This window comes from Pygocentrus nattereri, chromosome 20 (assembly GCF_015220715.1).
Source record: "Pygocentrus nattereri isolate fPygNat1 chromosome 20, fPygNat1.pri, whole genome shotgun sequence".
Lineage (NCBI taxonomy): Eukaryota > Metazoa > Chordata > Actinopteri > Characiformes > Serrasalmidae > Pygocentrus > Pygocentrus nattereri.
Window position 1 is genome coordinate 13,445,859 of NC_051230.1, and position 15,341 is coordinate 13,461,199.

A 15,341-nucleotide genomic window follows, 5' to 3' on the forward strand; every position below is an offset into this window, starting at 1 on the left:
ATGTTTTATGCTTTATTCCTGGTGCAGAAAAATTAATAACGTACTTAGTGGAGTTTCATCTGGAAATTAAATAAATGAAAGGAGGTTTCTGACTTGCAAAGTACTCAAAATTGTCTATTTTTTTAATTTTTCTTTTTTTACATGAAATCCTTATGATCAGGTAAATCAAAGAAAAAAATGCTCAGCTTTTCAGGCCCTTGTGTAGCCCAAGCTATATGAAGTAATGATAAAAGAATAAAAGGAGTTGCTTTATTTTCTCAAGCAGTTGCTGCAATACACCCCGAAAACTCTGAATAAACCCAATTCTGAAGAGGCTACTTGTTGCCGTTTTTTTTTTTAATATACTGTTAATGTCTTTAATGGGCAGGATCCAACAGCAAGTCCAAGCTTCCATTCCTCAATCTACTCATTTAAAAATAACCCAGCCAGTTAGCAATGGGTTGTAATATACCTGGGAATTTAAGGGGTTTAAACAATAAGTAGATGGACTATGCAGTCATTACTGCATCCACCAGGTGGTACTGTGACAGTTCTGTATTGCAGCCTGCAGAAAATAAAGGTTGGAAATGGAAGTAACAGTGTCTAGAATAAAAAAGCAGAGGACAGAGGCACTGGTGCCCACTTCAATCTGAGCACAGCACTGCAGAGGGTAGGGAGGACAGGGCATCAGCATAGGTGGGTCATGCTAATATTACCTTACTGGATCTTTTCCAGCTCCTTCTCAAAAGCATGGTCTGTAAATGAGACAAAGCAGTTATATAGCCACCCTTGTCATCCCCAATGGGATGAGGCTTTTAGAGCTATTTGAGTTTAGTTCAGCCCTGGGGGAGCATACCGACAAGGAAAGTCCCTTGGCTTAAGAGTGTTATAACACCTTCATAAGCAGGATGAAATATTGATGGCTTGAATATTAAAAAGATTCTCCTTTATCTCTAAGAAATAAACTCTGTGATTAAATACAGAAAGCTATTTCACCATTTTTGAATGTTTAAATGTACAAGGCTGATAATCTTTTGTAAGATTTTTAGTATGCATTACTGATAAGCGTCATAAAGGTGTTATGTACTCTAGCAAAGCCCTAGACTAAAGGCGCTAAATGATAAGATGATCTTAAAGACATATTAAAAGCTGGTTCTTGGTCATTTGGGATGGACAGCCAAGGGAAGCTGGGGACGGCAGCCACTACACAAGCCACCATACACACCTTGTCACATGGAAATAAAGGAAGCACTGCCATCCAGAGCTTAAAATAATTCACAGACACTGAAAGAAGAACATAAATGTACTATATGCATATATACATGGACAAATATACATACTTTGGGACCATTTTACTCATTCACACTTTAGATATGAAACTTGACCTTAAACTGCTTTGAAATCTTGAGCGAGAATGATCCCTCGTCTTTCATTAGAGAGCGATAAGACAAAAACTATAATCCTGTTAACAAACAACTGCATCAACAAATTATTACAGTACAGATTGACATAAATGTTGAATTAAATTAACAGACAATATAATTGTTTCTTATTCTTCAGTAAGTCTTTTACTGCATTAAAAAGAGATCAGATAAAACAGCACATTATATTTCCCCTGTGAGTTTCCTAAATTTATATCACGCATGCTAAAGGGAATAATTAGATGTACAAAATCCAAGCCATGGCCCTACATATATCCCTACTCTAGGCCTGTCTAAAGAGAGGCTGAACTAAATGCAATTAGGACAGATCAGGAGATTCTTCTTCCTTGAAATGCTGTCAAACAATTCTGGATTTTTTCATAAATGCATTATTTCTCTGAGCGGTATATTTCTGAGCTACAGTTATACGGATCATTTCAGGTGCTGTTTTGCTTCTGCTAGCCCACTGATCTGTCATGTAGGAGAGCTGTGAAGCTAAAGGGAAAAATTATTCACAAAATGTGCTGTTATCAACTAAACTACAAACAACAGGGAAATCTGAATGTTTGTAGAGTTGATTTTTATGTACAGTGCAGTCATTAAAGTGTATGACCTGGAGTCAATATAAGAGACAGGATTTATGTTAATACAGAGCAACTTAAGACTATAAATCTTTATTGGAAAGATGTGATATGAATAACTGTGTATATTGATATATGTGCCATATATAGTGTCATTTTAAAAACTGAGACTAGAGGCTATAATCCAAACTGCATCTTAAATTATGTCTGTAGATTGACTAATATGAATAACATGATGAATTAGCATGAAGGATTGATTAATTGCTTAAATTTATCTTAATAAAAATACGATAGCTATTAAAAGTCAGTGAGAATATTAATACTGTATTTACCTTGGCTTTCTATTCCCATTTCCTTCTTTGGGATAATTAATGGCCAATAAGCACTGTTTAACTAAAACCAGTAGAGTGTAAAATTAAAATATAAAATATAAATAGAAAATTATACAGGTCAGTATTATTGGGTATGGAATAATTTAGCCCACTAAAATCAGTATCAGCCACAAACATTTCATAGTGGTTGAGCCCTATGCACCACAACGTTGGTATTACTGCTTTCTTCAGAGTGGTTTGCTACTCAAATAATCTGGTCAGTGGTGGTCCTTTCCACTGATAGAGGGGTAGAGAGTGGCTGACAAATTATGCAACCTCAAGCAGTAATAACCTTTATGCATTTTGTAGGTTTCTGATAATAAGGCCACCAAGTATATGTACGATGTACCTAATAAACTGACAACTCAGTGCATCCTCTACCAAAGAGATAAGTACCTTTGAAGTCCAGAAATGAAAAACAAGATGACCCCATGATATTGACAAACAATAATAAATGGATCCAGAGGAAGCGCTTCCATTCTAAAAACGCACACATGTCAGGGCCCATTATCAGGGAGAATGCGGGAGAATGAATAAACAAGAAAATGATAATGGGACAGAACACTCACAGCTTCCCTAAAATCCCCTTCTTTAGGTGTGAGAGTCACTCCCAGCTCCAGAGAGCCCAGGTTATGGTCTGGGTAATGTGGATCTTTCAGGTCAAGGGTCACATCCAGGGTTCTTAATAAGTACCAATAAAATAACAGCTGTTAAATACACAAGACGAGCACACACACTGATATTTCAGAATATCCTGATGGCTGCAGCACATTTAAAAAACACTAGAGGGCAATCTCACCCTTTTACATGAATTTGTCTCTGTGATTTAAACGCACATTATTGTGCTATCAAAAACATTTACACAGGTTCAACATTTAGCTTCCCTATATCCTTAAAAGTCCTCGATACAACATGTGAAATTGAAGAAAAAAAAAGAAAAGAGAGAAATGAACTGTAGCGCCATAGTTGCTGCTAAGCTTAAATGGGTTCCAATTCAAAAGTTAGTGGAATAAGACCGTTAGATATGGACTATCACAAGGATTGAAAAAGACCTATGATGCTCCAGGGACTCCAGATAAAGATGCGCAGAGCCCATGAAATCATCCTGCAGCCCAAAGTCATAGTCAAAGACCTGCAGGGGAGGGAGGAAAAGAAAGAGAAGGAGAGAGAGAGAGAGAGAGAGAGAGAGAGAGACAGGGGTTCAAAAATCAAATTTTTCTATAGAAATCATATTTTGTGGCAGTAGCTATGAAACATAACAGAAGGCAGCTGGTTCCAGAACATAAAACTGATATTAAACAGTAAAAAAAACATAAGGTGCAGTAGCTGATTAATGGACATTTCCTTAGCCATTATATTTGTCTGCACATTCTGTCTGTGCTCATACGGTGTAAAATTTAGCCATAAAATATAAACAAAAAACAGCAACAAGAAGTTGCTATACATTAAATATTTTTTGTAAACCCAGCCGTTATTTCTCAGAAGTTATTTTATGAATGTGACACAAAGAATATTACTGTATTTTATACAGCTAACAATGGAAATAGCCTAATTTGCATAACGTTTCAGGACATTTCAGGACATCTTTAATTCAGCTGATGTTTAATTCAATAGCTGGATAGAAACCTGGCTACTGGCTAATTTTACATAACCTTCTTCTTATTTTGGCTGCTCCCTTTAGGGGTCACCACAGCGGATCATCTGCCTCCATCTTGCCCTATCCACTGCCTCCTCTACTTTTACACCAACCATCTCCATGTCCACCTTCACTACATCCATAAACCTTCTCTGAGGTCTACCTCTTCTCCTTCTGCCCGGAAGCTCCATCTCCAACATTCTTTGACCAATATATCCACTATTCCTCCTCAACACATGTCCAAACCATCTCAACCTGGCCTCTCTGGCTTTATCTCCAAACTGCTCCACCTTTACTGTCCATCTGATCTGCTCATTTCTAATCTCGTCCAGCCTTGTCCCTCCCAACGAAAATCTCAGCATCTTCATCTCCGCCACCTCCAGCTCAGCCTCCTGTCTTTTACACAGAGCCACAGTCTCCAAACCATACATCATAGCAGGACGCACTACTGTCTTGTAAACCTTCCCTTTCACTCTTGCTACTATCCTTCTGTTACACATCGGCCCTGACATCCATCTCCACCCACTCCATCCTGCCTGCACCCTCTTCTTCACCTCTTTTCTTCACTGTCCATTGCTCTGGATGGTTGACCCAAGATATTTGAAGTCATCCACCTCTACTCCTTGCATCTTCACCTTTCCACCCTCCTCCCTCTCATTCACACACATGTATTCCGTCTTGTCTCTACTGACCTTCATTCCTCTCTTCTCCAGTGCAAACCTCCACCTCTCCAGATTCTCTTCCACCTGCTCTCTACTCTCACCACAGATTAGAAATGTCATCTGCAAACATCACGGTCAATGGAGCCTCCTGCCTGACCTCATCTGTCAACCTTTCCATCACCATTGCAAACAAGAAGGGGCTCAAAGCTAATTCCTGATGTAGCCCTACCTTCACCTTGAAACCATTTGTCACTCCAACTGCACACCTCACCACTGTCTCACTATCCTCATACATGTCCTGCACCACCCTAACATACTTTTCAGTTACACCTGACTTCCTCATACAGTACCACAGTTCCTCTCTTGACACCCTATCATATGCCTTCTCTAGATCCACAAACACACAATGTAGCTCCTTCTGAACTTCTCTGTACTTCTCTACCAACACTCTAAACGCACATATTGCATCTGTGGTACTCTTTCTGGGCATGAAACCAAACTGCTGCTCACTGATCTGAACCTCTCGCCTTAGCCTTGCTTCAACAACTCTTTCCCATACCTTTATGGTGTGGCTCATCAACTTTATATCTCTGTAGTTACTGCAGCTCTGCACATCACCCTTGTTCTTAAAAATGGGGACCAGTACACTGCGTCTCCACTCAGCAGGCATCCTCTCTCTCTCGTTTTCCTCATTCATTAGTTCTTCAAAGTACTCCTTCCATCTACTCAACACTCTGTTCACTCACTAGTACATTTCCCTCTCTATCCTTTATTAGCCTAACCTGCTGTACATCCATTCCAGCTCTATCTCTCTGTTTAGCCAAACGATACAAGTCCTTTACTCCTTCTTTACTGTCCAGCCTCTCATACAGCTCATCATAGGCCTGAGCCTTTGCCTTTGCCACCATACTTTTCGCTATGCGACTAGCCTCAAAGCTACACTTTCCCCTGGCACCACTTTACAATCACCAATCTCCTTTAGGTGGCATCTCCTGCTAAGGATATAATCCACATGTGTGCACCTCCCTCCACTCTTGTATGTCACCCTGTGTTCTTCCCTCTTCTGAAAATACGTGTTCACCACAGCCATTTCCATTCTCTTTGCAAAATCTACAACCATCTGACCTTCCACATTTCTGTCTTTCACACCATACATACGCAGCACCTCTTCATCCCCTCTGTTCCCTTCACCAACATGTCCATTGAAGTCTGCACCAATCACCAATCTCTCCTCTCTAGGGACACCATCTACCACTTCATACATCTTACTCCAAAATTCCTCTTTCTCCTCTAACTGACAACCAACCTGTGGTGCATATGAACTGACCACATTCAAAATCACACCATCAACTTCCAACTTCAGGCTCATGATCCTGTCTGACACTCTCTTTACATCCAGAACACTTTTCACAAGCTGTTCCTTTAGGATTATCCCTACTCCATTTCTCTTCCTCTCTACACCATGATAGAACAGTTTGAATCCACCTCCAATGTTCCTGGCCCTACTTCCTTTCCATCTGGACACACAGAATATCTACCTTCCTTCTCTCCATCATGTCTGCAAGCTCTCTGCCTTTACCAGTCATTGTCCCTATGTTCAGAGTCCCTACTCTAACCTCCACACTCCTGCCTTTCCTTCTCTCTCGCTGATTTTACATAACCATGGAATAAAATTAGACAAGGTTAAATGGTTAAATTAGACAAGACAATTACTGTAAAGATTTATATAGCTAACAGACACATCAGATCAATGGTAGGCGAAATGTAACATTAGGAATCGTGCCCAAGCACTTTTAGTAACTATAGGTGCATCAGCGCATGTACAAGCAGAAATTGTAAAGTCTGATTGCAAATACTGGCAATAAATTTGACATCAGGTCAATAATAATTATAATAATAATAATTCATTTTGTATACATCATCTCTCAAAATATCATGCCTTTCTAATTCATACAATGTCCTTTTTACTTATAGTTTACCTTGACATAGAGTGGTTCTCTCAGACTGTCCACCAGAAGACTGACTTTTTCATCCCATACCGGGTTCAGGTTCTTATGTATGGTCTTGCTGCGGAAGACTTCTTTCCCTGCGATCTTAAACTTCACATAGGGGTCACTAGTACCTAGAAAAACATAAAAAGCAGCAGGGGACAATGACTCAGAATTAACGATCCATTAAGCCAGCAGGCCCAGTACTGTATATAGCAGCATGAATCATGGAGGCACCTACACCTGACACAAGGCACAATGTCAAACCCCAGCTGTATTCTACTAAAGTACATCATATACATGCTCAGATCTGATCAGTAGTATTGTAACAGAAGGATTTTAGCTGTGCTTCCCTGTCCAGGGTTTTCTTTTGTTTTGTCTGTGGTTTTGAGTTGTTTCATTCTGTAACAAGGAACAATCAAAGCAGACAGAAGAGATCACATGCTGCATTTGTCTTCTCACCCAAAAATAGACAGAGAGTGAAAGACTTTGCTTGTAAAACACCATGACCAACTCTATTGTTTGATAAAGGTGAGGAAAATTTCTTTTTGAATTCAATTTCTCAATCTCTCTTTAATCCTATTCCAAACTCTCCTTTATCCTGCAGTGTAACATTTCTCTCTCTCTCTCTCTCTCTCTCTCTCTCTCTCTCTCTCGCTTCAGCATCTCCTATTTTGTTGATGGTACTGATGGAGGTTACAAGGGTTAGTGATGTTTTGCTTATAGACTCAGGTCATGTGACTGCACCAATTTCACAGCTGGTTTGGGGAAAAAAGCTGCAAACCAAGGTCCACATCAGAAAGAGTGTCTCTCTGATGTCTCATATGCCCATATACTGTCACTTTTTTCCAAGCTTCTACACCTGAATTTGTTGGTTCAGGCAACAAGCTACCAGCCTTATAGGACATCTGCCAGTCCTGCTGCCTCAGGAAAATCAAAAAGATCCAGTCAGACAGCATCACCCAGCACACAGCCTGTTCACCATCCTGCCATCAGGCAGCAGATTTTGCAGCATACAGGCTAGAACTACCCGGTTAATGAACAGTTTCTACCCACAGGCTGTCAGGCTTCTGAACACGCTGTGAAGCTGCAGGTCCTTCCCCAACTACCATTTCACTCAGTCACTTTGTTAGCATTATTATTATACCTTATCTCTGTTATGGACAACAACACTTTATCACTAAGTCACTTTAAATAACAATAACACTGAGAGACTTTAAAATGTATATTTTCTCTATATTTTGTGTATATTTTCTCTATGTTTTATGTATATTTAATATATTTCAGTTTTTTATATGTTTTGTTTTTTATATTTCACTTTTACTTATTTACTTTCTGTAGAGTGATTATCTGAGCCTCACCACATGCATTTAAAAGCATAAATGTCCTTACATGACAAATAAACTTGAAACTTGAATGTATGTTCATTGATGTCCTGCTGAACTCTATAATGTTGAGGCAAAAAGCAGTTATTGCTGCTTTTTAATTTACTTTTCTCCTTTAATGGTATGACTCACTGAATAGCATAATTTACAAAATTTCCCTCTCACACCAAATGTAGTTGATCAGCCAAGACATTTTTGGTTCTGAAATTTGTTTCATTAGTTTTGCATTGAAGCTACAAAGCTAATGTAGCTAACAGTACAAGCTGAGGTGACATGAACTGTTACTACATTAGCCTTATTTCTCTATTTCAAATTCAAGAAAGCATGAGTTAACATTGGACAAAGTCAAAGTCTATAGCTGTTGATATATATGGTAAGATATGAAATATAAGCTAAATCAAACAAAAGATGTTGTCCTGCAGAATCTATGCATTTCTTCTGTGTTGTGAATTTGCATGTACCATAGCATACTGAGCATCCATGCATACCACAGGCCGGATTCTCAAAACTTCATGAAGGTTATTAACGACACTTATCATAATGGCCATATGACCTTCATAATCCAGGACCACACTGTGATTGGCTAGCACTCTTCCTCATGCCTCATTCTCAAAAGAACAGAACATCCTAAGGTAACTGTGACGTAACCCCTGGTATATATATATATATATATATATATATATATATATATAGCCATACTCTCACACATGTAAAAGCTAAGGCTCATCTCCAAAATTGTGCTTTACAGCATGAAAATCATCGTTATATGTTAAAAGGGGTGAGAAGGGACCCCCTTTACCAAACAATAATAACTGCTGTGCTTTGACACCTAGGACTGCAGTCCAATTAAATCTACTGTCTTTTGTAGACATTGCGATGCACGAGGTTGGCCAGTAGATGGAATTCTGTCTCTACAGCAGCCTCCCAGCTTGTGGTACAGCTGCATCAGTCACCTGACCACTTTCTCAGCTGCAGTGCCCAGACTCTCTACTTAGTCACTATCAGCCCATTTCAACCATGCAGAGCTGAATAGCCTTCAATAGATTTATGTCCACCATGCCAGTCTCTTAGGCGAAAAAGGCTCTTTCATTACACATTATCAAATGAAAAATGCTAAATATTTTTCAAGTTTATAAATAATTTAAAAAAAACCCACATATGAATTTCAAACCATTTCTGATAAAAACAAATGCTACTATAAACAAATGTTTAAGAACAAGGTAGGGCTGCAGAATATCCTGTGTGATAATCATTAACAATATACTGGCCTTCGTAATACTGATATCACAGAGAGGTGAAAAGGCAAATGAGCCATCTAACCAATCAAAGTGTTTTTAGTGCATGCTGTGAGCATCCTTACCAATCACAGTTTTAGATGTGCTTCTATGGGTGTTTTGATAGATCAAGATAGTCTTACAATCTGAAATGCAATTTATTTTGGTTATAGTAATGCAGGTCAGTCTAACCATAATATATCCACCACTGCACTTTAATATATTGCAAGGCATATCATAATCACAAGATGTAAGCATGAGCACAATCAGAACCCTTTAAAACATTAAAACACAGTTCCAAAGAAAATGCTATTAGGTCCAGAAAAGGTCATTATTAGTGCATATTCTTCCATCTGGCCAATTCAGATTAAATGGATTGATCCTCAATGCAGCCTCTCCAATCAGCAGTGGCAGGTATGTCTCTTCTATTGGATTAAGTTCTCAGGGGAAAACATCAGGGCCAGGACAAATGTGAGAATTGGGAGACTCAAAGCACTGTTTGTGAAACAGATAATCAACTTCTATCCGTTTAAATTCAGATCACGTTCCACAAGCGCTACAATAACCCCAGGGTCTGTGCAATGACGTGCAGAGAGGCAGACAGAGCAAGCAATAAATGACTGTGTGTATGTGTGTGTACATTATGTGTGTGTGAGCACTGTAATTACACTCCACTATCTACAGGGAATCCCCATTCAATACTGTACTATTTGCTTTCCTCCATATCCTTCCCCATTGTGCTCATCATAACTCAGCCTGCACAGGCCCTTCTCCATACCCTCTGACTAAAGTATATAATGCCATTAGAGCAGTTCATCAAACTCACATCATTACATCAGCATCATGATGCAGTGCACTGCTACAGTTCATTGATATGCTTGGCATATTTAAAGGCTGCAGTGGACTGCGGGTCTATCTGTAAACAATGGCAGCCTGTTTAACTAGAGCTGTGTCTGATATTTCTTACTACAGAGAATATCAAAACAGTACTCAGGAAAGATTAGTGAAATCACAGTATCCGGCTACTAAAAGAGTTAATCTCTCATTGCTCAAAGGTGACAGAGGGCAATATTGTGGACCACCCAGTGAGAATACTGTATTAATGAAGGGTAGGATTTTAGACAAAATCTTCTAAAAACTATATACATTTTGTAAATAGCATTATTTTTCCATTTTTTCTATTTTGGTAAAGTTTTGCATATCTAAACATTTTGGAACTTTTCACTACACAAATAAACACTTGCACAGAATGTCCTATTTCGGTCTACCAAAATTTCCTTAGATACCTACGGCCTTATGTCAGTCTACACCATCCTCACCAGAGCTAGGTGTGACAGAGGCAAAACAAGGTAACATTACCGTGGACTGCCAGTAGGCCCCGGGACACGCTACGCATTATGTCTTATTGTTCTTGACAGTTGTTTGCTGAACAAATGCATGATGGGAATGTTGAACAGAATTATGGGTGGTGAAAGCAAGTGGGGTATGAGGCCACAGACTTATCGTAAATCAGCTTTACTTGATTGATGTGGTGAGGCATGCTGCAAGTGTTCCAACAAATCTATTAGCTACTGAAGGTTTAGTCAATATGTCGGTTGGGTGGATTTTAGTGTATCTTCAGAGTCAAAGGGTGGGACTATTTCTTCTCTCTAGAATTAATGTGCACATGGCCGGAGTACGCCACAGAGCAGCTCCCACTCAACACTCTGCTTGGGTCTATAAACATAGCAGAGAGCCAGCATCCATCCTGCAGGCTGAACAGCATGAAATTAAAGTCCACATGCCTGAGCACTTCCTACATAGAGGCTATAGATCTGAGGTTTTCCAGTGCCATGCTGCTGTTGACTGTGCATATAAATTCCATTAGCATTAGATAAACATTTTCTGCCTTTAAATCATAGACAAGATATTAGCATTAGCAAGAATTAGCATTCATTTAACATAACATAACAACATAATTTACCATAAGTGTTTTGCAAAAACTGGGGTACAAAGTAAATTACTGCAGTGAATGCAAAAATACCAGTGCTGATATATTGATGGGAATTAGTATTCGGTTGATCTCATCTGTCACGGTTGGCTCCTCCCAGTCCTGTCCATGTGCTCGTGTTTTGGTCTTGTAACTCCGCCCTTGATTGTTATCACCTGTCCCTCATTGTTCCGTGTATTTAAGCCCTGTGTTTGCCCCTTCCGTTTGCCAGTCTTTGTATCTTTGTACCGTTGTACCGTTGTACCTGGTCTTTGTTTGTGTTGGTTCTGGTTGTTTTCGTCATGTCTTACCCTCGATCTGTCCGTGTCGGCTCATTGACCCTGGACTGTTCTGACTACGACCCTGGATTTGCCCGTAATAAATCTCGCTTATCTCCGCGTATGCGTCCGCCTCCTCGCTCCCCCTTACAGAAAGACTGGCCACCACAGGACGCAGCAGGTAAGCGAGACTCCGGCATGTGGTTGTTCCGTTGGGACGAAACTCCGGCTGTTTTAAAGCAGCCCGAGTTCGCTGTGTCCCAACGCCACCAAGCCGGAGACAGCAAATCCCCTGGCGCTGAGGGAACACGAGCGTCTCGTCGGTCCCGCAAGAAAGCGGAGGGCCTTCCCGCCTTGTGTCCGGGCGACGAGAGCTCAGGTAAGCGCCTTGGGTCTGCCCGTCTTGAGCGCCACTGCAGGGAAGAGCGACCTGCAGTGCAAGACGGTGTCAGACGGCAGGAGCATTCAGATGACCCGTTTTTTGGTACTCGGCTCGTTCGCAAGCGTCACTGCGAGCTGCCAATCGCTCGAGTGAGCATTGGGAACGGCCGAGTGGGTCCAGTATCTGTGTGTTCCTCCAGGTTGGAGCAGAGGCCCCCAGCCCGAAGGCTTGATCCCGTGGCCGCACCCCGCGGCACTTCTGATCCCGTGGCCGCACCCCGCGGCGCTTCTGATCCCGTGGCCGCACCCCGCGGCGCTTCTGATCCCGTGGCCGCACCCCGCGGCGCTTCTGATCCCGTGGCCGCACCCCGCGGCGCTTCTGATCCCGTGGCCGCACCCCGCGGCACGCCTGCGCCTCCGGACCCGCCGCCAGTCGCCGCGCCTCCGGACCCGCCGCCAGTCTCCGTGGACGTCGCAGCAGGCCCCGCGCCTGCCTCCGTGGACGTCGCAGCAGGCCCCGCGCCTGCCTCCGTGGACGTCGCAGCAGGCCCCGCGCCTGCCTCCGTGGACGTCGCAGCAGGCCCCGCGCCTGCCTCCGTGGACGTCGCAGCAGGCCCCGCGCCTGCCTCCGTGGACGTCGCAGCAGGCCCCGCGCCTGCCTCCGTGGACGTCGCAGCAGGCCCCGCGCCTGCCTCCGTGGACGTTACATCCCCTTTGTTCCCTCCCATCCCGCCCTCGTCAGTGTCTGTTCCCCCTGGGCCCTCCGTTTCTGTCCCTGTTCCCTGTGGTCCTTCTGTGCCTCCTGTGTCTGTTTCCGTTCCTTTGTTTCTGCATTGTTCAGTCCCTGGTTTTGTCCTGTTCCCTACTGTTGTGTCTGTCTCAGTTCCCTTTCCCGTTGTGGTTCCCGTTCCTGTGTCTCCTTTTGTTTCTGTTCCTGTTTCTGTTTCCGTGCCCGTTTTCGTTCCTGTGTCTGTCCTGGTGCCTGTTCCCCTGTCTTTTGCGTGGTCTGTTGTTCGTTCTTGTTTTCCTCGTCCTGTGTCTCCGGTCGTCTCTCGGTCGGCGTCGTTTTTTGGTGTGCCTCCTCGTCCTCCCTCCGTTTTTTTGTCCTCGTTCTGTTTCGTCTGTTCCTGTGCCTTGTGTGTCTCCGTCTGTGTCTGTTCCTGCCTCTTGTGGTTCTGTTCCTGCCTCTTGTGGTTCTGTTCCTGCCTCTTGTGGTTCTGTTCCTGCCTCTTGTGGTTCTGTTCCTGCCTCTTGTGGTTCTGTTCCTGCCTCTTGTGGTTCTGTTCCTGCCTCTTGTGGTTCTGTTCCTGCCTCTTGTGGTTCTGTTCCTGCCTCTTGTGGTTCTGTTCCTGCCTCTTGTGGTTCTGTTCCTGCCTCTTGTGGTTCTGTTCCTGCCTCTTGTGGTTCTGTTCCTGCCTCTTGTGGTTCTGTTCCTGCCTCTTGTGGTTCTGTTCCTGCCTCTGCTCTGGCGTCTGTGCCAGTTTAGTTTAGTTTTGTCTTTCTCTGGGTTTCGCTTTTTTGTTGGGTTGTTTTTGTTCTGTGTGGCACGCCCGGTGTGCGTGCCTTTGGGGGGGGGTTCTGTCACGGTTGGCTCCTCCCAGTCCTGTCCATGTGCTCGTGTTTTGGTCTTGTAACTCCGCCCCTGATTGTTATCACCTGTCCCTCATTGTTCCGTGTATTTAAGCCCTGTGTTTGCCCCTTCCGTTTGCCAGTCTTTGTATCTTTGTACCGTTGTACCGTTGTACCTGGTCTTTGTTTGTGTTGGTTCTGGTTGTTTTCGTCATGTCTTACCCTCGATCTGTCCGTGTCGGCTCATTGACCCTGGACTGTTCTGACTACGACCCTGGATTTGCCCGTAATAAATCTCGCTTATCTCCGCGTATGCGTCCGCCTCCTCGCTCCCCCTTACATAATCAAAAAATGCCAGATCAGATATCAGCATTAATCTGATCCAATTCTAAAACCAATGTAGCCCAAAACTCCCTGCAAAGAAGATTTCTTAGCAAATTAGAACATTTCAATATTCGATATTTCTCATTATGAGGTTCTTCTAAGCATACTGTAAGATTATTCAACCTGCTTCTACATATTTTTACTGGTGAAAGTGCCATGCTATTGGCAGGTCATTTTAATATTCTTGCAATACATACAATATACTGAATAGATTTCAGATGTCTTTAGCATTCTAAAGCTAAGTTGTTATTTTAGGCAATGCAGCAAACATGCACATTGTGTGATTTCATATTCTTAGATGCTTTGGTGCAAATGAAGGTGACAACAGCTGTACTGGAGAGGCAACAGCAAGACAAACCCCAAAAAAGGGAAGGATTTTTGGTTTTGTATGTAGTGCCCACAAACAATTACTCTTTCTCTATCATTCCTGACTAATTCTTCTTTAGTTTTGCATATTGCTACTGTCCTTGTCGGTTCCTGCAGCCCATTCGTGGCTGGGCTGTTACACAAGGGGAGCTAGACAGGGCTGCAGAAGGTCATCAACTCTGCAGTAGGACTGGTATCTGCTCCTTTGTGGGAGGAGGAAAAGGAGGAGCACTGCCATGGCCATTACAAAATGACTTCCAGCATGCTACTGGTGTGCATGTTTCTGACCAGACTATCAAACAGACATAATGAGTGTGGCATGAGGGCCTGATGTCCTCCAGTGGTACATTATGATGGTGCAATAAGCCCTGGGTTCCTCCTGGTGCAGGACAATGCCCGGCCTCATGCGGCCAGAGTGAGTAGGCAGTTCCTGAATGATAGAAACATTGATGCCATTGACTGGCCCTTACGTTCCCCAGACCTGAATCCAATTAAGGGCCTCTGGGACATGTATTAGTGCATCCATTAGTGCATTTACTTAACTTTTTTATAGTGTATTAAACATGTATACACACAGAAATCTTTTACCTTATCATTTTAAGCTAAACAGACTTTTCGCAAGTGTATGAGTAGTTTGAACATGACAGCCTACTTTAGGCGCTCATCTTAAGTGAAATGCTTCAACTGAAAATCGCTCATTTTAATGCTTTTTTAGAAAACAAGGCTATTCTACTATAGACAGCAGATATGAATGTCATGAGTGAGACCAAAAAAGCCATTTAACTCAGCTAAACAGTAAATTACTGATTACTGTCTCTAGACTTCAGAAAAAGAACAATAACAGCTGCGTTCATAGGTGTAAATATTAACTGACAATCGATTCACTAACCATTGTTCCATCACATTTCATAGACTTCAGTTTAAAGCACAGACCAGTGTGATCCTGCAAAATCCAGAGAAATGTCCCAGCAATGAATCAGCTCAAGTTTCCCCGTAGGTACTCTCCTTAAGCACAGCATTGATTCCCACTCCACTCTTACTCCAGCTACTTACAATTACAGCTCACTCAACTAAAGCAGCTGCTTAAATAACATTTT

At 42.4% G+C, this 15,341-nt stretch overlaps 1 protein-coding gene across 5 annotated transcripts in view; it reads right to left on the reverse strand.

Moving 5' to 3' along the window:
- The window catches only part of mctp1a (multiple C2 domains, transmembrane 1a), a 195,878-nt gene that overhangs the window by 83,416 nt on the left and 97,121 nt on the right, over positions 1-15,341 (reverse strand). For 3 of the 5 annotated variants that reach the window (XM_017691125.2, XM_017691128.2, XM_017691129.2), the window contains exons 3-6: positions 6,630-6,772; positions 3,405-3,484; positions 2,922-3,033; positions 696-734 (exon numbers count right to left, since the gene is read on the reverse strand). In XM_017691125.2, the coding sequence (XP_017546614.1) occupies positions 696-734; positions 2,922-3,033; positions 3,405-3,484; positions 6,630-6,772 (374 nt within the window). The remainder of the gene's footprint in view (positions 1-695; positions 735-2,921; positions 3,034-3,404; positions 3,485-6,629; positions 6,773-15,341) is intronic. The other 2 variants (XM_017691126.2, XM_037531321.1) reach the window with 1 other exon arrangement.